Consider the following 27,534-nt stretch of genomic DNA (forward strand, 5'->3'; position numbering starts at 1 on the left):
TAAAACTGATGGAAAATGACCAAACAACTGTTACAAAACTAACTTTACAATGTCGCATTCTACTTTCTGTACACATGCACAGAGAGGGGAGCGGATGACGGAGAAAGAGTTACAAGGAGTGTTTGAAGATGCCGATGTTAACCGTGATGGAAAGCTGGATTATGCAGAGGTGAGAAATACTCACGTTCATCAATAAACAATGCTTGCATTGAGTTTGCTCTGTACTTGTGTAAGATGTATATTACAGCACTTTAACAATTAATCCACTGCTGAATGAAAGCCTTCCTACACTTTTAGGTCATGGAGGATTGATTCTGCACAATGCTGGTCTTGGTGGATTGATGAAGGGATAGTTTTAAAAATATATATCATTGAACAGATGGGAAAACACATTCCTGCGGAGGGAGCTGGTAGGAACGTTGGGTTGCTCGGTCAATGGCCAGGGTCAACGGCGGCGTGGTGTATTCCGCAAATATGCCCGACTGTGAGGGCGGGCACAAGCCGGCGTGAGTAGGTTAAACGTTGAGTTTTATTAGGGCACCACGGGGTGACCAGCCCCTCCCCACCCAGCCCCACCCCTCCCACCCCCCACCCAGCCCCACCCTCCCCACCCAGCCCCTCCCCACCCTCCCCTCCCCACCCAGCCCCACCCTCCCCACCCAGCCCCTCCCCACCCTCCCCTCTCCACCCAGCCCCACCCCTCCCACCCAGCCCCACCCCCCACCCAGCCCCACCCTCCCCACCCTCCCCACCCAGCCCCTCCTCACCCTCCCCACCCAGCCCCTCCCCACTCAGCCCCACCCTCCCCACTCAGCCCCTCCCCACCCTCCCCTCCCCACCCAGCCCCTCCCTCCCCACCCAGCCCCTCCCCACCCTCCCCTCTCCACCCAGCCCCACCCCTCCCATTTTTGGATGCACGACGGACGGACACAATAATCCCCTGTGGGCTGGTGTAACCAGGAGGTTCCTACCAGTAAAATATATGCCTACATAATTTTATATAACACTGTTAAACTTATCAATCCACCTCTGATAGTTTAAGTCTGTAGAAATATAATTAATAAGTTTTGTAGTAACATTTCACGCTTATTTTTAGACCCATATGTATAAAATGCAGGGAACTGCAGCAAAAATATATTGTACTTCTATGCCATCACATCTATGCTGCCGGGCTTTGACAACCCGCGCTGATCAGCGTGTTGAAGTATGGTCACAAAACACGCTTTGACGCGCGGGGCATGTAGAGGTCCTCATTTAGCAGTGCACTGATGAAAGGGTTGTACATTCTGTCGTATATATATAAAAAAATATATAGCATTGTCCATTTTTCAGATATTTAAGTGTTCCTTTCATATACTATATTCAACCACACTTTTAATATTCCATTTGCAAATATATCGACAGACCTTTCTATACTTTGGTGAGCGCGGTTAGCTATGTACGGTGCGAAAGAAGTTCAACATACATGCGTACAACATTATGCAGGTCATTTCAATGATGCGTTTGTAGTTTATACATCCACAGACAAAACACAATCATATATCAGTGTAACTTTAACACGCGACAAGTACACACACCCAAGAACTCTTATGAATTCACGGATGCTTCTCGACTACCTGTGCCAGTTTTGCCGGATGGTGTTGGAAACCGCTCGGCAGTGTGAGCGGATGGCGCTGGAGCGACTAGAAGCGGACGGCAGGGGAAGAGTGTGGCAACTGGGCAGCCAAGCACCCGAGAGGGGCATCTCGTCACGCGCAGGCACGTTGCTCCCCAAACTAAACTACTAACACTCTTTTGATTTAAAGCTTTCGTGACTGCAGTAATTCATATTCTTAGCTCTTTCGGTAAAGTCACGTTGAAGGGAAACAATAAAATATTAAAATATATATAAAACAATAAAAATTCTCACGACGTTTCGACCATAACACAAACGGTCATCATCAGGTGTGAAAAACCAACGGCAAGAAACATTAGAAAGAAGTGGCGGTCCGCATTTATTTATTTATAAACTGTGTTTGTATTTATTTATAAAAAACGTTAGCACCACGGGCAGCGATTTGGCAGTTTGTTTAGAAGGACGAGTCCATCTATGTTCTGAAAAGAGGAGGGGGGAGACGAAAAATTAATGTATGCTCTCTGAAAGCCACCGTAAGCGTGAACAATCAATTAAGACCTGAAATGGTTTATCAAATCCTTCCAATGATTGCTAAGCCAGAATCCATCTTCTCGGTTGAAATTGTCTCTGTGCTTGTATATGTGGATAGCCTCATGAACGAATCTCTCATGGTAGCCAGATGGCTTACAAAGAACCTCTGTCTTGGAGAAGTCAATGTCATGCGAGCCTACTGAATTATAACAATGATCTGCCACGGCCGAGGTGTTGGTCCTACCGTGTTTAAGGTCTGCTTTGTGTTCACGAATGCGGTCCGAGACATGGCGTTTGGTTTCTCCAATGTAACTACTACCACAGAGGCAACTTTGTTTGTAGACACCAGGGTAGTGAATGTCCGGAATGACATCTTTTACAGACGGAACCAGATCACGGAATTTATGTAATGTGTTGAAGCGGACCTGGATCTTGTGTTTATTCAAGATTTTGGAGATCTTTTTTGTGATCCCTGCAATGTAGGGTAAAGCGACCTGCTTGTCAGTTTTCATGTAGTTTCCTTATTCACCAAAGTTCCTGTACCTGACACCATCGCAATGATTGAAGACTTGGTTCATCAAGGACTAAACACTGAGGTACCCCCCCTGGTGAGACACTGTTTAACCAATACATACTTCACTTGGAATGGAACTTTCTACAAACAAACTGAGGGCACCCCAATGGGCTCCCCCCTATCTCCGGTTATAGCTAACATTTTCATGGAGAAATTTGAGACTGATACCATCCATACTGCCACTCTGCGCCCAACCTTATGGAAGAGGTACGTGGATGACACTTTTGTCATCCGGCCACATGGCCGGCCTGCTCTAGACAAATTCTTCGACCACATCAATTCCATACACCCAGCCATCAGATTTACCATGGAAGTCGAAAAAGATGGCAAGCCACCTTTTTTGGATGTCCTAATAAAAAAGAGACCTGATGGTTCAATGAGCCACTCTGTCTACAGGAAAGCTACCCATACGGATGCTTATCTGAAACCGGATTCCCACCACCATCCATCACAGAAGAATTCTCTCATCAAGACTCTGCACCATAGAGCCCAATGCATATCCGACCAGGAACACATAGGCAGTGAACTCAAGCACGTACACCAAGCTCTTAAGGCTAATGGTTACTCCGACTATACAATCCGCAAAGCTATCACTCAAACCATGAAGAAGGACCCTCTTGAGGAGCCTTTCAAAACCATCACTTTACCCTACATTGCGGGGATCACAAAAAAGATCTCCAAAATCTTGAATAAACACAAGATCCAGGTCCGCTTCAACACATTACATAAAATCCGTGATCTGGTTCCATCTGTAAAAGATGTGATTCCGGACATACAGTACCCTGGTGTCTACAAACTAAGTTGCCTCTGTGGTAGTAGTTACATTGAAGAAACCAAATGCCATGTCTCGGACCGCATTCGTGAACACAAAGCAGATCTTAAACACGGTAGAACCAACACCTCGGCCGTGGCAGATCACTGTTATAATTCAGTAGGCTCACATGACATTGACTTCTCCAAGACAGAGGTTCTTTGTAAGCCATCTGGCTACCATGAGAGATTCGTTCATGAGGCTATCCACATATACAAGCACAGAGACAATTTCAACCGAGAAGATGGATTCTGGCTTAGCAATCATTGGAAGGATTTGATAAACCATTTCAGGTCTTAATTGATTGTTCACGCTTACGGTGGCTTTCAGACAGCATACATTAATTTTTCGTCTCCCCCCTCCTCTTTTCAGAACATAGATGGACTCGTCCTTCTAAATAAACTGCCAAATCGCTGCCCGTGGTGCTAACGTTTTTTATAAATAAATAAATACGAACACCGCTAATAAATAAATGCGGACCGCCACTGCTTTCTAATGTTTCTTGCCGTTGGTTTTTCACACCTGATGATGACCGTTTGTGTTATGGTCGAAACGTCGTGAGAATTTTTATTGTTTTATATATATTTTATTATTTTATTGTTTCCCTTCAACGTGACTTTACCGAAAGAGCTAAGAACTAATACTCCCTTTATTTCACCAGGTTAAGGCCCACCTGGTCACAAATGTTGTTGCTCAAGCCACAACGCTAATCCAGAATTACGATTTACTTCATATCACCCGCCGATTCCGGCTTCGCTTGAGTAAGCACGAGGATCGGACTTGCTACAGAACCCAACCAACTAATCACGCTGCCCCAGAAAATTACAGACGTGGGCCAAAACATTCAAATAAAACTAAACTATTTTTATTTTGCCAGGTAAGGCGCATCGAGCTATACAGCTCTTTTTCCGAAGTGACCTGGCCACAAATTATAGCTCAAGTGGCTTATCGTGTGGAAATTTGTTGCAGTCAAAATTTTAAATGTGGAGGGAAAAACCGGAGTATCTGGATAAAAATCCATACGTCCACGGGGAGAACATGAAAACTCCAAATATACAAGCATCAAGGTTTGGGATCAAACTCACGAACTCCTGCATACCAGGCGAAGGAGTTAACATCTCGCCACCACGGTGCCATTGCATCAGGCCGTGCATTGTAACAGGAAATTAACCCCGTGACTGATTGAATGATAAACTATGTTAAATTATGTTATATAATTCAGAGGAAGCTTTTTTAGGTTAGATCTCGTAAATGTAAATGTGTCGTAAACCCACCTCCACCCAACACAGCCAACTAGTATGGTTTGTCACGTGAACAAAACGCGCAACTACTTAAGCACACCGGTGCGTTGTTCACGTGACCAACCTCACTAATTGGCTGTGTCGGGTGGAGGCGGGTTTATGACACATTTATGCGATATAACCCAAAAACCTTATTTTGAATAATATTGGTCGCAAAATCCGAATTATTACGTCAAATTATGTTAATTTATCAGGCCCTTGTGGATCGACAAAGCCCATTGCTGGCATGTTTGGCCATTATCCCACCCATTGATAATCATTGGCTGCCCTGTACAGTAACGTAATTTATCATTCTATCCGTCCTGTTGCAGCGCTCATCCTGCTAGTGTGCAGTGAGTCTCGCACAGCAGCCCTCACGTGCTTGCCATTGCCCTGTCAGGCACTTCTTACCATATTTGTACATCCTTTAAAAGAAGCTATTGTAAAGTAGTAGTCGTCTCATACAATACGATACAATTTGCATTCATGTAACATATAAATGCAACCACTATTCAGAACGGTTGGGATATTTTGTTTGAGTTAGAGGCCGTTGGTCATAGGTAGGAGGAAAAAAGGATGTTTTGAGTCTGGATTTGAAGAAACACAGAGAGTGGACATTAGGGATGTCTCATGATTCATCGATTAAAATTGATCCTTATTAAATCACAATATACGTACATTCATTATTTCCATCATACGTGTTTTATTTAACACATATGGAAATGTTGCAGCTAATTTGGATTCTTGGGGTGGGTCGTGGAGTAACTCGTGGGGTGGGTCGTTATTGGTACTTATGTAAGGGACAGTGGTCGGCGCATTGTGCCGTGAATCCGGTGACTTGAGTTTGATATCCGGGCACGCCTGACACCAGTGGCAAGTGATATCTGAACCAGTCCTAGGCCCCTCTCTTTTACCCACTCAAATTGATCAGTATGAGAGAGCATCTTCAAATACCGTGTGACTGCCCGGGCATGGGGAGGCCTTCATTCAGCCGTGAATTGACAGAATTATTTGAAAATGGGACTCGCAACACAGTCCAAGCAATCGGTTAATTTGATTGACTCAAAGGGAGGCTTGGCCAGAGAGCAGTTGGTCTGCAAGCAATGGCAGTCATCACTCACTGCTGTCCCAAATCTCAATCTCTCGCATACGGGTCGAGAATCGGCAAAAATAATTCCCCCCAATTTTTTTTGTTAACCAGGTAAGGCCCACTGAGCTATATAGGTCTTTTTCAGAAGCGACCTGGCCACAAATGATAGCTCAACGAACTAACTTATCACGTGGAAATTTATCGCAACCAAATACTATAAACGCATGTTTCTAAATTTGGAGCGAAAAACCGGAGGACCCGGAGAAAATCTACGCGACCACAGGGAGAACATGCAAACTTCAATAATACAGGCGTCAGTTGGGATCGGACCCACGACCTCCTGTATACCAGGCAAGGTTGATAACATCTCGCCTGCGTGGCGCCCAACCGTTGACTGTTTCCAGGCAAGAGCGAAGCCTCGCCCCGAGCGTCGCCACGTGTCACTCCGCAGCCGGCCATGCGGGCGGCCTCCAGGCCATCATCGTCGGGGCGTGATCGCCGACCCTCCGTGTCCTCCGTGGTCAGCGTCTCAGCTGGCAAGGCACGTGGAAAACTTCCCGAGCCAAAGAACCTTAAGGTGATGCGCACGCCTCTATGGAGCATGACGGACGCAATCGCGTGTAGGCGGGTGAATGACAATGCAGTTAGGATGTGGATCTATACAGCGCCGAAGTGTTATCATATCCGATAACGCTGAACAAAGAGTGAGATGTGCGTTGAAGAGACAGGAGAGATAAATGAGAATTGTGTTTTTACTGGAGGAAGATGAGGGATAAGAAGCCACAAGGCAGAGAAGGAAAAACCAAAATGGCATGCTATCGTTGAAGATACTTTAAAGGTACAGAATCGGAAGCAGAATCTTTATTTAGACTGGAGGAATTCACTGACCTATGAGGCTCTTTTTCACAAATATCCAGTCGGGGAGTGCAATCGATTTTTGTACATATGAAGTACAAATTTCACAAGTACATTGATTCCTGCCGATTTTTCAATACTAAATGCAATCACAGGCAGAGCAGGTATGGAATGTTACATTCCAGTCATTTTGGAAGCCTTGGAGATCGAAAAAGATGTAATTGCTTTGCTTTATATACTGGGTATATACAAAGAATCATTAAGCCTTAAGGAGCTCTTATTGTGATGTAGTGGGTTCCACGGAGACACACACTAGAACTTGGAGGCAACACGTTTATTATAACACCCCAACATGGTAACTCCATAAACGTACACTTGGTTAACTAGGCCACAACTGGGTAACTATATAACCGGGTCAGTCAGTAACATACTGCCGGACCCACGAAGTCGAGCGTAAAGACCGAAGATCGAAGAGACATAGCACCGACGGGTTGCATTCCAACAAACAGCCCGGATCGGCTCTCGGGACTTCCCTTTTATGCCTCTGAGTGTGGCCTGGCTCCGCCCTCGGCCACGCCCCCTTCTAGATCCTACTAGAAAGCTCTGGGCCATATATCACGTGTCCCTCAAGCCCCCCTCGCTACCCTGCCCGGGTCACGTGCCCTCTCGGGTTCACCCAGACTGTCACGTCCTCACTTGCCCACCCTCAGACCGTCACCCGAACGATGTCCCCTCGGCGCGCTTTCATGCCATATCTACTTTGGTGCCAGAGGGAGGCCCAAGACGTACAGTTCCACTCTTGTGACAGTAGCTGGCGCTAAACGCCATAGTGACTATTAACGTCACTAAGTGGTAATAAATAATTGATCCAGGAAAAGTGTGCTGTGTGTTGGCGATGTTTAGTTTTAGAATTACATTTCCCATGCAAAATAGCAGACAACAAAGGTAACTAGATTAAAGAGCGCATGAGAATGGTACAATGTAATGTCTGTAATAAAACATTTTTAGAGGTTATAGTTGCAGTAAAGTACTCTTGCTCAAAATGTTGTTTATGTACGCATTTTTGTCACGTTTTCATTCATAAAATCACAAATTATTTACATTACTTGATGTAAAAAAAAGAGCGCATGGTAGTTGTCTATCTTCAAATGCTCATACCTTATTTACTCCTTTATTATACTTAAATGTCAGGTGATAAGGCGAGCAGGCATTATTATTATACATCTCCCCCGCAAGCTAGTGGTTGTGAGCACATTGCATTTGCTCTGATGGGATTCTGCAGGACTGGAAACACATCCGCAGCAAGGGTTGCTTCTTCGTGGAGGAGGATGGCAGCTTGGCGAGCCATCACTACCGTCTGGAGCTGACACAGCCAACCAGTGTTTACATCACCGTGCAGCCTCTAGACCTGAGCCCAGAGGATGGTGCGTACCGATTTATTTCATACCAATAACCGCTCAAAGATTCCCCATCTTAGCAGTAATGTAGCTGTTGGTAATCTTTTTTGTTGTGTATTTTTGGAAATAATGAAAGTGCACATTTTTGACCGTTTTATTTGGAAATTCCAGCGCCAAGGTAGTAAGATGTTAACCACCTCGCCTGGTATACAGGTGTGGTGTATTGTAAAATCACTCAGTCGGACACGTTGTTACAGGTCACCTGCTTACACTTTATTACTCTCTTCTTGCACCAGTTGTAGGCACTCCTGTCTCTGTCTATACGGTCACTTTTGTTGACTAACTTTCCTTATCTACTTTACACCTCGCTAACCTGCCTGCGGCAGCTCTTCCTCTTAGCAGCTCCGCATTCACAGCTCCGCACTCGAGGCTCCACACTCAGCAGCGCTCACACAGAGCTCGCACACAGCAGCGCTCACACAGAGGCTTGCACACAGCAGCGCTCACACAGAGGCTCGCACACAGCAGTGCTCACACAGAGGCTCGCACACAGCAGTGCTCACACAGAGACTCGCACACAGCAGCGCTCACACAGAGCTTGCACAATGCAGCGCTCCCACAGTGGCTTGCACACAGCTTCGCTCACACAGAGGCTTGCACACAGCTTTACTCACACAGAGGTTTGCACACAGCAGCGCTCACACAGAGGCTTGCACCCAGCAGCGCTCACACAGAGGCTTGCACACAGCTTCGCTCACACAGAGGCTTGCACACAGCAGTGCTCACACAGAGGCTCGCACACAGCAGCGCTCACACAGAGGCTTGCACACAGCTTTACTCACACAGAGGTTTGCACACAGCAGCGCTCACACAGAGGCTTGCACCCAGCAGCGCTCACACAGAGGCTTGCACACAGCTTCGCTCACACAGAGGCTTGCACACAGCAGCGCTCACACAGAGGCTCGCACACAGCAGTGCTCACACAGAGGCTTCCACGCAGCAGCGCTCATACAGAGCTTACACACAGCAACGCTCACACAGAGGCTTCCACGCAGCAGCGCTCACACCGAGGCTCGCACACAGCTTTGCTCACACAGAGGCTTGCACACAGCAGCGCTCACACAGAGGCTTGCACACAGCAGCGCTCACACAGAGGTTTCCACACAGCTTCGCTCACACAGAGGCTTGCACACAGCAGCGCTCACACAGAGGCTTGCACACAGCAGCGCTCACACAGAGGTTTGCACACAGCAGCGCTCACACAGAGGTTTGCACACAGCTTCGCTCACACAGAGGCTTGCACACAGCAGCGCTCACACATAGGCTTGCACACAGCAGCGCTCACACAGAGGCTTGCACACAGCAGCGCTCACACAGAGGCTTGCACACAGCAGCGCTCACACAGAGGCTTGCACACAGCAGCGCTCACACAGAGGCTCGCACACAGCAGCGCTCACACAGAGGCTCGCACACAGCAGCGCTCACACAGAGCTCGCACACAGCTGCGCTCACACAAAGCTTGCACAATGCAGGGCTCCCACAGAAGCTTGCACCCAGCAGCGCTCACACAGAGGTTTGCACACAGCTTCGCTCACACAGAGGCTTGCACACGGCAGCGCACACGGCAGCGCACACACATAGGCTTGCACACAGCAGCGCTCACACAGAGGCTTGCACACATCAGCGCTCACACAGAGGCTTGCACACAGCAGCGCTCACACAGAGGCTTGCACACAGCAGCGCTCACACAGAGGCTTGCACACAGCAGCGCTCACACAGAGCTTGTACAGAGCAACGCTCACACAGAGGCTTCCACGCAGCAGCGCTCACACAGAGGCTCGCACGCAGCTTCGCTCACACAAAGGCTGGCACACAGCTTCGCTCCCATAGAGGCTTGCACACAGCAATGCTCACACAGAGGCTTGCACACAGCAGCGCTCACACAGAGGCTTGCACACAGCTTCGCTCACACAGAGGCTTGCACACAGCTTCCCTCACACAGAGGCTTGCACACAGCTTCGCTCACACAGAGGCTCGCACACGGTTTCGCTCACACAGAGGCTTGCACACAGCAGCGCTCACACAGAGGCTTGCACACAGCAGCGCTCACACAGAGGCTTGCACACAGCTTCCCTCACACAGAGGCTCGCACACAGCTTCGCTCACACAGAGGCTTGCACACAGCAGCGCTCACACAGAGGCTTGCACACAGCAGCGCTCACACAGAGGCTCGCACACAGCTTCGCTCACACAGAGGCTCGCACACAGCTTCGCTCACACAGAGGCTTGCACACAGCTTCCCTCACTCTGCGCCGCTGCCCTCGCCTACATTCCCTCAGACCCACTCACTTGTCCGATCCGGGCGGGGGGATCAACCATCACCCGCCCGGCGACTCGTGAGGGTTGAGGTACATCCTTGGCTTGAGCGGCAGCGGAGAGATGTCTTCACCTTGGTCCCAGCAACCCAAATTCCCGCTCCGCTCCCACGCGCCTCCTTATATCCTCCTCCCAAATATCCAGCTCCTCCCTTGTGTCTCTTTAGGGCCAGACAGGCTGGTGATTGATGGCTAGACAGGCTTGCGCCTGTCAGGCCATCAATCACCCCTTATCGCACGTCTCCCTGGCAACACCTCCACTGTCAGTGTGCAAACCCGGGCCGACCCCGTCTGCACCCGATTCTCCCCTTAATGAGGTGGAGGTTTGCTCGTGCAACCTCACGTTGCACACGCGCACCTGCCTGCCCTCGGTTGCGTATTTTACTGCACTACACAGGGGTCATGGGTTCAACCCCGACCCTGACGCCTGTATATTTGCAGTTTGCATTATTTCCACGTGATCGCATGGATTTTTCTCTGAATCCTCTGGTTTCTCCCTCAACATTTAGAAACACGTGTTTAGATTATTTGGCTGCGATACATTTCCACATGATAAGCCACTTCGCTGAGCTATCATTTGTGGCCAGGTCGCTTCTGAAAAATAACTTTATAGTTCAGTGCGTAATATCTGGTAAAACAAAAATAATTTTGTTTTAGTTGAATGTTTTGGACCACGTCTGCGATTTTCTGGGGCAACATGATTAGTTGGTTGGCTTCTCTAGCAAAGTCTTATCCTCAAGTTGACTCAAGCGCAGCAGGAATTGTCGGGTGATATAAAGCAAATTATAATTCTTAATGAGGCTTGTGGCTTGAGCAAGAGTTTTGCCCATTAGTTTCCTCGAACTGTAGTCTATATAAAACACATTCCTGCGGAGGGAGCTGGTAGGAACATTGGGTTGCTCGGTCAATGGCCAGGGTCAACGGCGGAGTGGTGTATTCCGCAAATATGCCCGACTGTGAGGGCGGGCACAAGCCGGCATGAGTAGGTTAAACGTTGAGTTTTATAAGGGCACCACGGGGTGACCAGCCCCTCCCCACCCAGCCCCACCCCTCCCACCCCCCACCCAGCCCCACTCTCCCCTCCCCACCCAGCCCCTCCCTCTCCATCCAGCCCCTCCCCACCCTCCCCTCTCCACCCAGCCCCACCCCTCCCATTTTTGGATGCACGGCGGACGGACACAATAATCCCCTGTGGGCTGGTGTAACCAGGAGGTTCCTATCAGTACTTGTTCAATAGCAGATATCATCGCGGTAGGCTGCTATGGAGCATGTACTAATGATGGCCCTACCAACAGGCCCAAGGTCTACCTGGTTTGGTGTGGACACAGCTGTGTTCATACTGCGAGAGAACGGTGACTCTGCTAACGCGAAGGATCTGGTCAGCTTTACCGAGCTTTGTCACAAGGAGGTAAAATTCCAGCCACGGATTTTTATTCGTGCAATATTTGTGCGATGTTTGTGTACGGTGTAAATTTCATATTTTCTGCTATAGAAGTTTATAAGTCCCACATTTTCATATACGGTAATGTAATCTTAATGTCGCATGTATTCACTTCGTTCTAATATAGTCATGCATTTTCTCTACGTTTAAAGCAGTTTCAGAAGTTTATAAGTCCCACATTTTCATATACGGTAATGCAATCTTAATGTCGCATGTATTCACTTCGTTCTAATATAGTCATGCATTTTCTCTACGTTTAAAGCAGTTTCAGATGTATTTTCATCCAGTAACCTATTGGTGCACGATAGTTGTAACTGTCATTTCACGTCGACGTTCAGATACCTGACCTTTTGTCACATACCCGCCCATACCTCGATCGCCATTGTGTTGAATATGCAACTTTGTGACGCGCAGTACACTGCAGTTCCTGAAACTTATACAACATAATTCTGCTGAAGCCTTAGCCTTGCTCAGTGAAAGCAGGTGGACCCTGGGTGGACCCGCTAGTGCAATGGTTCTCAACTTTGTTTGGCTACTACTGTACCCCACCCGAGTCGTACCCCCTTGCCTGACCCAACATGGTTATCTGAGAAATCAATGTATGAATAATGAACATTAATATTTCTTACCAAATGTTCATTTTGTGAAGTATCATAACTAGCTAGTAACTGCAGGCGAATAAAAAAATCAACGGACGCTCTGCATGTGTGATGTAATTTGTTTGTGCTCGCTGGTTACTCTGGGAAACCACATTGTTTACAATCAATAAGTTCTAAGTTACAATATGGATTTAAATGTCATGATAGTTATTTTTTTTGCCCCATTCAAACATGGTTATTTACTAATGACTCTCACGCATGATATAATTTTGCACATTTCTAAATCACCTCACATACCATCCCTGGTATAATTGCCACGTGCCCCCAAAGGGCCCGCGTACCCCCTGGGTGACAACCACTGTGCTAATGTATCGGTGAGGGTATGAGACACGCGTTTGCCTCCCATCGGCAGACGTTTGCCTGGCGCGGGGACCTTCAGAAAGGCTCCTACCTCCTTCTGCCCTTCACCACGGGCTGCCGCCTGCGTAAGCGGAGTAGCACTGCCGCCACCGCCAGCAGGAGCACCGCCCTCATCACGACAGCTGAGAACGGGGAACTGGAGCTCACGCGCCAGTTCCGGTCGGTTCGCTGATTTGCGTTGGGGGTTTGTGTTTTAATTAACACATCACAACTGAGGCTGTTGAAAGGACGTATGCATTTGCTCTGCCGGTCCGTCTGTCTGTTTATCCGTAATGGGAGCGGGGGTGCGTTTTAACTCATGAAGTTAGTCCGGTATGAACACATTTTTGTATAATGTGTTGCTAATGAAGGTCTTGCCTGACTGAAAACTGGCCAAATTGATAAAAGGGTTATGTTTGGTTCGTGTAAATTTTTCTATTCATGTTTTATGATTATATTTCTTATAATTTTTGTATATCTGATTTGTGTTATTGATAGATTCATTACACATTGTGTGTGTGTGCATGCAGGACGGTCCTGTCGGATATCTTCGAGATCATAGATCTGGATGGGAACGGGCTGCTCAGCCTGGAGGAGTACAACCTGTTTGAGTTGCGCACCAGCGGGGAGGAGTGCGATACCAGCGCCTGGGAGGTGTGCAAAGGTCAGAGTTCAATGGGTCAAGCATAATGTAGTGGCAGCAGCAGCATCACAGATACAAGGGTACATTGTCTTGTCAGGCACTGTTATACAGGGACTATACCCCAGCATTTATTAGGCAAGATTGATGATTCCCAGAGAGGTTGTTACAGTGAGGGAAAAAAGTATTTGATCCCCTGCTGATTTTGTACGTTTGCCCACTGACAAAGAAATGTGCAGTCTATAATTTTAATGGTAGGTTTATTTGAACAGTGAGAGACAGAATAACAACAACAAAAAAATCCAGAAAAACGCATATCAAAAATGTTATAAATTGATTTGCATTTTAATGAGGGAAATAAGTATTTGACCCCTCTGCAAAACATGACTTAGTACTTGGTGGCAAACCCCTTGTTGGCAATCACAGAGGTCAGACGTTTCTTGTAGTTGGCCACCAGGTTTGCACACATCTCAGGAGGGATTTGGTCCCACTCCTCTTTGCAGATCTTCTCCAAGTCATTAAGGTTTCGAGGCTGACGTTTGGCAACTCGAACCTTCAGCTCCCTCCACAGATTTTCTATGGGATTAAGGTCTGGAGACTGGTTAGGCCAATCCAGGACCTTAATGTGCTTCTTCTTGAGCCACTCCTTTGTTGCCTTGGCCATGTGTTTTGGGTCATTGTCATGCTGGAATAGTCATCCACGACCCATTTTCAATGCCCTGGCTGAGGGAAGGAGGTTCTCACCCAAGATTTGATGGTACATGACCCCATCCATCGTCCCTTTGATGCGGTGAAGTTGTCCTGTCCCCTTAGCAGAAAAACACCCCCAAAGCATAATGTTTCCACCTCCATGTTTGACGGTGGGGATGGTGTTCTTGGGGTCATAGGCAGCATTCCTCCTCCTCCAAACACGGCGAGTTGAGTTGATGCCAAAGAGCTCCATTTTGGTCTCATCTGATCACAACACTTTCACCCAGTTGTCCTCTGAATCATTCAGATGTTCATTGGCAAACTTCAGATGGGCATGTATATGTGCTTTCTTGAGCAGGGGGACCTTGCGGGCGCTGCAGAATTTCAGTCCTTCATGGCGTAGTGTGTTACCGATTGTTTTCTTGGTGACTATGGTCCCAGCTGCCTTGAGATCATTGACAAGATCCTCCCATGTAGTTCTGGGCTGATTCCTCACCGTTCTCATGATCATTGCAACTCCACGAGGTGAGATCTTGCATGGAGCCCCAGGTCGAGGGAAATTGACAGTTATTTTGTGTTTCTTCCATTTGCAAATAATCACACCAACTGTTGTCACCTCCTCACCAAATTGCTTGCCAATGGTCTTGTAGCCCATTCCAGCCTTGTGTAGGTCTACAATTGTGTCCCTGACATCCTTGGAGAGCTCTTTGGTCTTGGCCATGGTGGAGAGTTTGGAATCTGATTGATTGATTGATTGCTTCTCTGGACAGGTGTCTTTTATACAGGTAACAAGCTGAGATTAGGAGCACTCCCTTTAAAAGTGTGCTCCTAATCTCAGCTCGTTACCTGTATAAAAAACACCTGGGAGCCAGAAATCGTTTTTATTGAGAGGGGGTCAAATACTTATTTCCCTCATTAAAATGCAAATCAATTTATAACATTTTTGACATGCGTTTTTCTGGATTTTCTTGTTGTTATTCTGTCTATCACTGTTCAAATTAACCTACCATTAAAATTATAGACTGATCATTTCTTTGTCAGTGGGCAAACGTACAAAATCAGCAGGGGACGTACAAAATCAGCAGGGGATCAAATACTTTTTTCCCTCACTGTATGTGCATGAAATGCAAAGTTTGTGAATAACTGCTGTGTGAGGTGGTCAGAGGATGACAGTATGGGTTATTTAATAGGCATTCAACTATTTTGAATACCAGCGATTAAATGCATGTGTAGTGAGTCCAGACGTTGTCTTGGGAGCAACACTATTTATTTCAATATAACATAACACATACTCTTTGGTTCTTTCGGTAAAGTCACGTAGGTATAAAATAAATCACGACTTTTCTGGCGCAACACAAGCGGCCGTCATCAGGTGGGAAAGCATGGTCTGCTGCTGAGGCAGACTGTTTTAAAAGGTTTGAAATGGGTGTAGCCCAAGGGTCATAAAGAAGTGGCCGGGGCTAGTGATGTTAATGTGAGAAATTAGCATGTAACTGTAAGATAGGAGAGCGGCCTCACCCCGCCCACCTTCTAGATCTCTCGAGCTCTTTCCCGAAGGCTCCCGAGAGCTCTTTTATACCACGTGACCGCCCAGCAGCCCCCGTCCACCGGTGGCCCCCCTCCAATATCATCCGGTCACGTGTTGGCAGGTCAACCAGCGTATCATGCCCCAACGTAACCCTGGCCGACTGACACTCCTTCTCGCTCCCTCACCGGGAGCCTGCACCGCACACTTTACGTGGTGCCTCCGCGCTGACCAACGCTCACCCAAGCCCCGCTAGGGCCGGTACTACGCCCAGTAAGCGGGCTACACATAATGCCAACACATTATCCGCTGTGGCTTCGTAAGCCCGGCACCACACAGTGACATTCACAGTCACTACACATTGATAGAGTGGTCACAATTATATTTTAAAAAGGAATTTTTCTTGTTGTTTTTGTTTTATTATTCTTGTCACATTTGTACTACTATTTTGTGTGTACAGTTTCCTGCATTCGTCTAAATGCAAGATTAGCACATTTCTCACAATTCTTATAAATTGCATATATTTAATTTATATACGAACGATTCTGATGCGTGTGTCATGAGAATGAGAATTGATTTCAGCCAATGATTTTGTGCATAGTTACATGCATTTTGTTTTCGTACATGTAGGTACGTATGTTAGTTGTTGAAGCCCCATGTTGGCGTGGAATGCAGAAGCAGCCCGCTAATGTCACTGTGCACGTTCCCGCGCACTCAGCCAACTTCGACATGAAGAGAAACGAGCTGACCCGCCAGGGCTTCCTGGACCTCACGCTCATGGAGGCCAGGGACCAGGGTGGCGACCCTAGAGATTTGTGGGTCACCTTGGAGGCCATGGGATACAACCGGGATCTGCATCTGGATGAGGTGCGTACACAAGCATCCTCATTGCCCTGAAACATGCAAACACATCCAGTACTGTCTGTTGGGAAGTTGATTGTGGTTTTTGTTATTTTATTTCTTTAGCACAAGTTGTTTTGGTTGGAGTCGTGGTGCAGTGGTTAGAGCATCGCTCTGAGTCCAGCTGCCTGAGTTTGTTACCCGGCAATGGCTAACATGGGCGTCTCGGTGATGAGATGTTAACTACCTCGCCTGGTATACAAGAGGTCGTGGGTTCGATCCCGTCCCTGACGCCTGTATATTTGGAGTATGCGTGTCTCTCTCTCATCTGGTTTTTCCCTCCACAATTATAAACAACATGCGTTTAGAGTATTTGGCTGCTCTAAATTCACGCGATTTGCCACTTTGTTTGACTTTCACGTGTGGCCAGGTCGCTTCTGAAAAAGAGCTATATAGCTCAGTAAGCCTTACCTGGTGAAATTAAAATAGTTTCATAAAGTTTAGTTTAACATCAGTACTGAATGATATCTAAACTGGTTCTGACCCCCGCCCCCCTTTACCTGCACGATCCAACTTGGTGAAGTATGGTCAAACGACCCCATTGACTGACACAGCATGGGTAGGGCTTTATCCAGTTTTGCATTGACAAAGGGCCTTGCCTTGTTATAGTCTATCATGTTGCACAAATAATTGATAATGGTGTATACATGAACCCCAAAATATCTATGTGCACATGCTATTATAAGAATTTAATAAATAGAAAAACTAAGTACCTTTGGTAAACATGTGCAAAGCTATCATGGAGATGCTAATTTTCACAGACAGATAGTCTGCCAGAAGATAGGGGTGTTGCTTTGAGATTTTACAATTTGAGTAGTTTTTGGGTTATTTGTAGTATATTGGGACCATGACATCAGCGAATCAGATGGCGCATAGTCTTAGGTTAATACACCCGCAGCAATATTAACCAGGGTGGCTGGTGGCCTCAAACCATGAACCTCTGCATCAACCAGCAAACGCGCGACCACTGGGCCATGTCACAACCCCTATATCAATCTTAAGAGTAATTTGAGGCCAGGCCACTTCTGAAAAATAAGCTAATAGCTCAGTGGGCTTTATCTGGTAAAATAAAAATTGCTTCGTTTTCGTGATTTGCTTACCTTTCCTATACTTTGTTGTAACATTCCAATTCACTCCTACCGGCTGGACATGTGTGAAAAAGAGCTTTCACAGCTCATCGGGATTCCTCCAGTATGAACAAATATTTTGATTCCGTGGAACTGTTGCACGGGCTGACATGTTGGCAAATGTCTTTTCGCGCCAGGCGTGCCCGCTGGTGCTGGATGTGTTCGCGGAGGAGGTGCGTCCACGGCTAAGCGCTCTGCCCGTGGAGGCGCTGGGCTGGCGCCTCGCCCGCGCCGTCTGCGAGGCCACGGCAGGCAAGGGGGAGGCGCGGTTGCTGGACGCCAGTGAGAGCGTCGTGGTGCACGTGCATCGCAGCGAGAGCCGTATCACCACCGTGCTGCAGAACAAGGTGAGTGCTAAACGAGTGATTACTTGGAATAGGCAACGGTGACATTTTATCTCCTTCGCCCGGTATACAGGAGGTCGTGGGTTCAATGCCAACACTGATGCCTGTTCTATATTTGGAGTTTGCGTGTTCTCTCTCCCCCCATGGTCGTGTGGATTTTTCTCCGGATCCTGCATTTTTTCGAATTGCCATATTCTGTTCACATGACAAGCCTTACTAATTGGCTGCATCGGGTGGAGGTGGGTTTACGACACATTTACATTTACGCGATCTAACCCAAAAAACGTTAATCTGAATGATTTAACATAATCCAACATAGTTTATCATTCAATCAGTCGCGGGGTTCATTATGTCCTGTTACAGGGCACATCTTCATGCAACGGTGCCACGGTGGTGAGATGTTATCTCCCTCGCCCAATATACAGGTCATGGGTTCGATCTCAAACCTTGACGCCTGTATATTTGGAGTTTTCATGTTTTCCCCGTGGACGTGTGGATTTTTCTCCAGGTCCTCCGGTGTTTCCCTCCACATTTCGAATTTTGGCTGCAATCTCCACAAGATACGCTACTTCGTTGAGCTATCATTTGTGACTAGGTCGCTTCTGAAAAAGAGCTACAGTGAGGGAAAAAAGTATTTGATCCCCTGCTGATTTTGTGCGTTTGCCCACTGACAAAGAAATGATCAGTCTATAATTTTAATGGTAGGTTTATTTGAACAGTGATAGACAGAATAACAACAAAAAAATCCAGAAAAACGCACGTCAAAAATGTTATAAATTGATTTTCATTTTAATGAGGGAAATAAGTATTTGACCCCTCTGCAAAACATGACTTAATACTTGGTGGCAAAACCCTTGTTGGCAATCACAGAGGTCAGACGTTTCTTGTAGTTGGCCACCAGGTTTGCACACATCTCAGGAGGGATTTTGTCCCATTCCTCTCTGCAGATCTTCTCCAAGTCATTAAGGTTTCCAGGCTGACGTTTGGTATCTCGAACCTTCAGCTCCCTCCACAGATTTTCTATGGGATTAAGGTCTGGAGACTGGCTAGGCCACTCCAGGACGTTAATGTACTTCTTCTTGAGCCACTCCTTTGTTGCCTTAGCCGTGTGTTTTGGGTCATTGTCATGCTGGAATACCCATCCACGACCCATTTTCAATGTCCTGGCTGAGGGAAGGAGGTTTTCACCCAAGATTTGACGGTACATGGCCCCGTCCATCGTCCCTTTGATGCGGTGAAGTTTTCCGGCCCCCTGAGCAGAAAAACACCCCCAAAGCATAATGTTTCCACCTCCATGTTTGACGGTGGGGATGGATAAGCAGCATTCCTCCTCCTCCAAATACGGCGAGTTGAGTTGATGCCAAAGAGCTCCATTTTGGTCTCATCTGACCACAACACTTTCACCCAGTTGTCCTCTGAATCATTCAGATGTTCATTGGCAAACTTCAGACGGGCATGTATATGTGCTTTCTTGAGCAGGGGGACCTTGCGGGCGCTGCAGGATTTCAGTCCTTCACGGCGTACGTAGTGTGTTACCAATTGTTTTCTTGGTGACTATGGTCCCAGCTACCTTGAGATTATTGACAAGATCCTTCTGTGTAGTTCCGGGCTGATTCCTCACCGTTCTGATGATCATTGCAACTCCACGAGGTGAGATCTTGCATGGAGCCCCAGGCCGAGGGAGATTGACAGTTCTTTTGTGTTTTTTCCATTTGCGAATAATCGCACCAACTGTTGTCACCTTCTCACCGAGCTGCTTGGCAATGATCTTGTAGCCCATTCCAGCCTTGTGTAGGTCTACAATCTTGTCCCTGACATCCTTGGAGAGCTCTTTGGTCTTGGCCATGGTGGAGAGTTTGGAATCTGATTGATTGCTTCTGTGTACAGGTGCCTTTTATACAGGTAACAAGCTGAGATTAGGAGCACTCTTTTTAAGAGTGTGCTCCTAATTTCAGCTCGTTACCTGTATAAAAGACACTTGTGAGCCAGAAATCTTTCTGATTGAGAGGTGGTCAAATACTTATTTTCCTCATTAAAATGCAAATCAATTTATAACATTTTTGACATGCGTTTTTCTGGATTTTTTTGTTGTTATTCTGTCTCTCACTGTTCAAACAAACCTACCATTAAAATTACAGACTGATCATTTCTTTGTCAGTGGTCAAACGTACAAAATCAGCAGGGGATCAAATACTTTTTTCCCTCACTGTATATAGCTCAGTGGATCTTACCTGGCAAAATAAAAAATAGTTTAGCTTTAGTTTAATGTTTTGGCCCACGTCTGTGATTGTCTGGGGCAGCATAATTAGTTATTTGGCTCAGTGGCCTTACCTGGTAAAATAAAAATAGACTAGTTATAGTTTTTCATAGCATATAAATACACAGGCCAGAGAGATAATCTCAAAAGTTTCAGTTTTTAGTTTATTTATTTTGGTTTAGCCCTGTGAGCCATTCGGCTCTTGAATCGGGTGCAACCACAACAAACAAAAAACCAAAAACACGAACAAGAACACATCTTAAAGTGACTATGTGACTGTGCAAACAGAAAATATATGAAAAAAACAGCAAAATATTCCTGAAAAATGCACCGTACACAAACGCTTTTTGTAAAAAATCCCAGTGAGATGCAAGTCAAACAACAACAACCACAAGAAAACTTAGATTAAGGCCATCAGTCTAACTCAGTACTACAACAAAACATACATGTCCAAACCAAAAAACGTTTTCGAAATCACCAAAAAATAAAGCCATAATTGCAACGTAACAGTGATCATAGGGACTGTGACCGATTTTTTACAATAAACTACATAAATAACATGTAACACCAAATCCTAGAGCCATAGCTGGCTGCATGAGTTACTCCACAACAACAGAAGCATCAGTCGGAGTATCAAATTTTTCAATGCACCTTTAAGATCAGCACACTAAATCAAAATACAGATAATACTTTGCAGCGTCATCCGGAGTGAAACATTTTATTTTACGCCAATGAATAGCAGTGGCAGCTAGGGGTGTACAACTCCTCTAGAGCAGTTTTGAGAGAAGATCTCATTGGTAGCGATTCAAGTTGCAGTTTATTGGCAATAGCATTCCAGACTCTGGGGGCATCAATAGCAAAGGCCCTTCCTCCAGTTTTTGTACGGCAATAGGGAATGTGAAGCTGGTAAATGAGCGAAGACCTGAGGTCAAATTTGTTTTTTGAAACAGAGAGGAGATCCAGCAGGTAGTCTGGGGATTTTTTTGTAAGTACATGGTGAATAAATAAGATCTGGTGCACAAGCCGTCGAACATTAAGAGATGTTAAGTTTGACCCAATGTAGAGATCACAGTGGTGAGTCCTATATGGGCAGTTCAATGTAAATCTTAAGGCCGAGTGATAGATGGAATCAAGCTTCTTCAGTACAGTACTTGGGGCTGATTTATACACGATGTCACAGTCGTCAAGTAGGGGCAGTATGGTAGCTTTTATCAATTCCAAACGGAACATTGGGGGGAAGCAGTGCTTGTGTCGATACAGAAAACCAATTTTTATTTTTGTCTTTTTACCAATATAATCAATGTAATCTTCAAAATTCAGTTTTCAATCTTGGATGACCCCAAGATACTTATAGATCTTGACTTGCTCTATTTGATCATTATTTAAGGAATGTAATTGGGGAAAATAACTTCCTGCTTTAGTCCTGGTGAGAAGCATAGCACCTTGGTTTTGGAGGTATTTAGGACTAGTTTAAGAGCAACTAGCTGATGTTGTAGTTTGTTGAAATCACCCTGTAGCTTAGCAATCACGTCATCCGGAGAGCGTCCAGCAGTAATCAGTATCGTGTCATCTGCAAAAAGATTTACCCTGGAATGATCCAGGTCAGTGCCCAAGTCATTGACATAAAGAGAGAACAAAAGGGGGCCGAGGATGGAACCCTGTGGAACCCCTTTTGTTATCTTAACACTGTTTGACCTCCAACCATCTGTGAATACAGTTTGGGTGCGAGAAAAGAGGTAATTTTGTAACCATTTTACTGTGTTTTCGGAAAAACCGAGGCAACTTAGTTTACTAAGCAGGGTGTTGTGGTCTACTGTATAAAAAGCTTTGGACAGGTCTAGAAAAAGACAGGCACAGTACTGCTTATTATCAAGGCTACTGTAAATGTGATTCAGACAGTCTGATGCAGCAGATGTGGTGCTGTATTTTTTTTGGAACCCAGATTGTTTTAGATGTAGTAGATTGTTGGTGGACAGGAAACTGCTAATTTGGTAGGTCAATTATTTTTCAAAAATTTTCATCAACGGGGACAAAATTGAGATAGGTCGGTAGTTATTTGGATCATCTTTAGGGCCCCCTTTGTGAAGTGGACGGACATAGGAATGTTTCCATTCTAGAGGAACTGATGCTTCTTTGATGGACAGGTTGAAAATAAGGGCTATAGGTTTGTATATTAGGTGACCAACAGTTAGCAGAGTAAAGACGGGAATACTATCTGCTCCGGTAGAGGAGGACCCTTTGAGGTAGGACAGTTGTTTCAGAACATTACTTTCGTGGATTGGCTGGAAACTAAATTAGTTTAATGTTTGGACAGGGGTGTAGGGATTTGCATGAGCAGGGGTGACTCCCAATACATTATCAAAAAGATTACCAGCTTCAGAAAAATGAAGGTTAAAATTGTCAACTATTTTTTTGGGATCTGAAAAATATTCCCAATTTCGGTTAAGCTCAACGGGCAGATTGTCTGTTTTGGATGCCTTTTCGATACATTTGATTGTTTTCCAAAAAATCCTGGCATTTCCATGTGATTCCAGGAGAGTGAAGGAAAAGTAGGCATTTTTTGCATGCCGTATTTTTTTGACGCATCTATTCCTTAAAATCCTGTATTCTAGCCAGTCATTGACCAAATTACTTTTCTGAGCACATGCCCAAGCCTTGTCCCTAGTTTTCATGAGCTTTATATACAAAATATCAAACCATGGTGGGCGGTTCTAACCAACGGAGCATGTTTGTTAAGAATTTGGAGAAACGTGTACCTGAAGGTCTCCCAAGCCGTAATCAGGTTGGGGATATCACAGACCTTGTCAATATCTGAGTGAAGCACATCATTAGTAAATGCCTGAATGCTGAAGTGTCTCATAGAGTGCTTCTCAACCAATTTAGGGAGGGCTTTAGGTCTGGCTGATGATCTCATCCCAAAAATGAAGGAGTGATCACTAAAGTGCTTACTCCTACTCTAATAAGGACATTATAAGCCCTTAATACCACTCTGCCTTGATTAAGATGGTATATTCCCTGTTGACTTGCAAGATCAAGACACGTTGCAATTACGTATTTGTGTGGCATAAAAAAGTAGCAGTAATAACATGAAGATTTTAATGTGTATTTTTGCATGTCGAATTAAACTGGATTGCCCAGTAAATAATTCCCACGTGTATTGGCTAATAACGTTTCATAAATCAGCCGTTCTAAAAACACATTGACGGTTGTGTTGCTTTTATTTTCAGCGCGACATCAAAGTTGTGGTGCGCGTCGACTGCTCCCAGAGCAAGAACTGCGTAAGCAGTCGCGGCATGGACGTGTTCGCCGTTGAAGTCCCTCCCCACACTACAGTGGTACGATCCCACCGATCCCAACATCTTGTGTGTATCTTGGACTTCTTCTGCACCGTACGTAGCCAACCGTGCTGATCTTACACAGTGCTGCCAACGCTCGTGGCCATTGGGGGTTCCTTATGCCCACTTCTGTTTCATACCGGGCCCATTCTTATAACAGCACAGCACGACCAGGGTCTGGTTGTAGATAACAGTCTGTTCCTGTCTCCTGCAGATCGGCCACCATGTGATGCCCATGAACGAGCGACTCGACTGGGTATACAACTGCACGGAGACTCTGCTGACCTGAAGCACAGAGAGCTCATCGTCTCTCCTCTGATTCTTCCTGGGATTCTTCCCACTCATGTGGGAGTCTGTCTTCCTGATCCTTTTTCTCGATCCCTTCCTATTCCTGCACCATCTCCAAATCCAATCTGCAGTCGGTTTACCACTTTGAAAACTAACACTAAACTCAACTATTTTTAACCAGGTAAGGCCCACTGAGATATATAGCTCTTTTTCAGAAGTGACCTGCCCACAAATGATAGCTGAACAAAGTGGCTTGTCATGTGGATATTTATAGTAGCCATATACTGTTAAACACATGTTTCTAAATGTGGAGGGAAAAACTGGAGGACCTGGTGAAAAATCCACTTAACCATGGTGAGATAATGTATGCTCCAAATATACAGGCATCGGGATCGAACCCACAACCTGTATACCAGGCGAGGTAGTTAACATCTCGCCACCGTGAGATGCTCGAGGGAGCCACCTCTCTCTAGCCCTGCCTCTCGGTATGTGCGCTGGTGTTTCCACGTTCATTGAATTTCTCCCTATGCGGGTTTCCTTTCATCTCGTGGCATGTCCTAGCCATCCGAGTTGCCTTTCAGCTTGTCCGCCTGAGATGGACACCACTCTTGCCTTCTTCCTCGTACCTTAATTTCTGACCCGATCCCGTCTTTTCATCACCGATTCCATCTCGTCGTCATTATTTGTCATCTGAAGCGAGTCTACCGCTCTACAGCCTCTAAAGTGGCATCTTTCATTCATACTCATTCAGTGTTGTGTGTGGCCGCTTGTGATTTAACCATTGATTTTGGTTTGTGTTTGAATGGGATTGGTGGCACTGGGGGTAGTGTTTTTGTTATGTTTTAATAATTTGAATGCTTAGTGGTGGTGGTGTCTTTTACAGTGAGGGAAAAAACTATTTGATCTCCTGCTGATTTTGTACGTTTGCCTACTGACAAAGAAATTATCAGTCTATACTTTTAATGGTAGGTTTATTTGAACAATGAGAGACAGAATAACAACAACAAAATCCAGAAAAACGCATGTCAAAAATGTTATAAATTGATTTGCATTTTAATGAGGGAAATAAGTATTTGACCCCTCTGCAAAACATGACTTAGTACTTGGTGGCAAAACCCTTTTTGGCAATCACAGAGGTCAGACGTTTCTTGTAGTTGGCCAACAGGTTTGCACTCATCTCAGGAGGGATTTTGTCCCACTCCTCTTTGCAGATCTTCTCCAAGTCATTAAGGTTTCGAGGCTGACATTTGGCAACTCGAACCTTCAGCTCCCTCCACAGATGTTCTATGGTATTAAGGTCTGGAGACTGGCTAGGCCACTCCAGGACCTTAATGTGCTTCTTGAGCCACTCCTTTGTTGCCTTGGCCGTGTGTTTTGGGTCATTGTCATGCTGGAATACCCATCCACGACCCATTTTCAGTGCCCTGGCTGAGGGAAGGAGGTTCTCACCCAAGATTTGACGGTACATGGCCCCGTCCATCGTCCCTTTGATTCGGTGAAGTTGTCCTGTCCCCTTAGCAGAAAAACACCCCCAAAGCATAATGTTTCCACCTCCATGTTTGACGGTGGGGATGGTGTTCTTGGGGTCATAGGCAGCATTCCTCCTCCTCCAAACACGGCAAGTTGAGTTGATGCCAAAGAGCTCCATTTTGGTCTCATCTGACCACAACACTTTCACCCAGTTGTCCTCTCAATCATTCAGATGTTCATTGGCAAACTTCAGACGGGCATGTATATGTGCTTTCTTGAGCAGGGGGACCTTGCGGGCGCTGCAGGATTTCAGTCCTTCACGGCGTAGTGTGTTACCAATTGTTTTCTTGGTGACTATGGTCCCAGCTGCCTTGAGATCATTGACAAGATCCTCCCGTGTAGTTCTGGGCTGATTCCTCACCGTTCTCATGATCATTGCAACTCCACGAGGTGAGACCTTGCATGGAGCCCCAGGCCGAGGGAGATTGACAGTTCTTTTGTGTTTCTTCCATTTGCGAATAATCGCACCAACTGTTGTCACCTCACCAAGCTGCTTGGCAATGGTCTTGTAGCCCATTCCAGCCTTGTGTAGGTCTACAATCTTGTCCCTGACATCCTTGGAGAGCTCTTTGGTCTTGGCCATGATGGAGAGTTTGGAATCTGATTGATTGATTGCTTCTGTGGACAGGTGTCTTTTATACAGGTAACAAGCTGAGATTAGGAGCACTCCCTTTAAGATTGTGCTCCTAATCTCACCTCATTACCTGTATAAAAGACACCTGGGAGCCAAAAATCTTTCTGATTGAGAGGGGGTCAAATACTTATTTCCCTCATTAAAATGCAAATCAATTTATAACATTTTTGACATGCTTTTTTCTGGAGTTTTTTGTTATATCTCTCACTGTTCAAATAAACCTACCATTAAAATTATAGACTGATCATTTATTTGTCAGTGGGCAAACGTACAAAATCAGCAGGGGATCAAATACTTTTTTCCCTCACTGTATATCTTATATCATCATGGATAAATGAAGGTATAAATGTGTTCACTTATTTGTTTACAAATGTTTTTTGGCTACCAAATTGTAGTTTAATTTACCTTGCTGGATCTTCATGCATATTTCTAAACTTTTCCATATCTTCCCCAAAAGAGCACGCAAACATTGTTACAATCCCTGTTGTTAATCGTGGAAAGATTTAGGCATTCATTTACCAATCAGTTTTAGTGTGCCAGTCAGTTGCCTTTGAATGTTGTACAATCTTTAAAACGCAGTTCAAGCCTAAACATTCCACATACGAATGTGCAGATGTAATTATTAACGCTTGAAACATGCCTGTTATATTTCGAATTGCTATTGTATGCAGGTGACTAGTTAATGTGAGCTATTCTGGCCTTGCAGTGATTCTCGGTCTGCCCACCCCCTTGCAGCCAAGGAACAAACCATTCATGCCTGTGATTAAAACAGCTATGTATTTTTGGAAGAAAAAAAAACCATTACAAATAAACGATGGATCACATCCCTATGGGTTGTCGTGATGGTGTAATCTGGCCAACTCCAAATTAGGAGTTGGTGGTTCGTGAGAGGACGAGAGAATTGCTTCGAGAGGGCGCAATTGCATTAGGTGGTGAATTGTTGGTTTTAAATTGAATACAAAACGCCTTTGCAACAGCCTAAAATCACACGATGGAGTCACGTGGGGCTCTTAAAGAATCATGACACTAAATTCCAATTTAACAAATGTACAAGTGCTTGGTATCTAAATCACTTGACTATATAATGTTACACAACTCTAAGACACGTGTGTATAGTAGTGTAGCTGTAGTGGCATCGTGGGATGCCACTGCATGATGTGTGACCCGGGCTGTGTGAGGCACAATCTACGGCATGCACACTTCTGACAGCCTGCACTGCGGATGCAGTACCGGCCCTAGCGGGGGCTGGCTGAGATCGCCAATCAAGGATGGATAGCATTGCACTTCACGTGCAGTG

General features: G+C 45.7%; 1 protein-coding gene across 3 annotated transcripts in view; it reads left to right on the forward strand.

The window, feature by feature from the left end:
- Positions 1-27,061, forward strand: part of EFCAB7 (EF-hand calcium binding domain 7) — a 37,360-nt gene extending 10,299 nt beyond the window's left edge. For all 3 annotated transcript variants that reach the window (XM_032970700.2, XM_032970701.2, XM_032970699.2), the window contains exons 4-14: positions 83-169; positions 1,626-1,758; positions 6,306-6,478; positions 8,039-8,180; positions 11,824-11,936; positions 12,981-13,147; positions 13,498-13,631; positions 16,541-16,689; positions 17,987-18,196; positions 23,678-23,785; positions 24,000-27,061. In XM_032970700.2, the coding sequence (XP_032826591.2) occupies positions 83-169; positions 1,626-1,758; positions 6,306-6,478; positions 8,039-8,180; positions 11,824-11,936; positions 12,981-13,147; positions 13,498-13,631; positions 16,541-16,689; positions 17,987-18,196; positions 23,678-23,785; positions 24,000-24,074 (1,491 nt within the window). In that variant the 3' untranslated portion in view covers positions 24,075-27,061. The remainder of the gene's footprint in view (positions 1-82; positions 170-1,625; positions 1,759-6,305; positions 6,479-8,038; positions 8,181-11,823; positions 11,937-12,980; positions 13,148-13,497; positions 13,632-16,540; positions 16,690-17,986; positions 18,197-23,677; positions 23,786-23,999) is intronic.
- The last annotated feature ends 473 nt before the right edge of the window (positions 27,062-27,534 follow it).

The sequence above is a fragment of the Petromyzon marinus genome, chromosome 44 (assembly GCF_048934315.1).
Source record: "Petromyzon marinus isolate PM22_M1 ecotype Great Lakes invasive population chromosome 44, UKy_Petmar_22M1.pri1.0, whole genome shotgun sequence".
NCBI classification, from domain to species: Eukaryota; Metazoa; Chordata; class Hyperoartia; order Petromyzontiformes; family Petromyzontidae; genus Petromyzon; species Petromyzon marinus.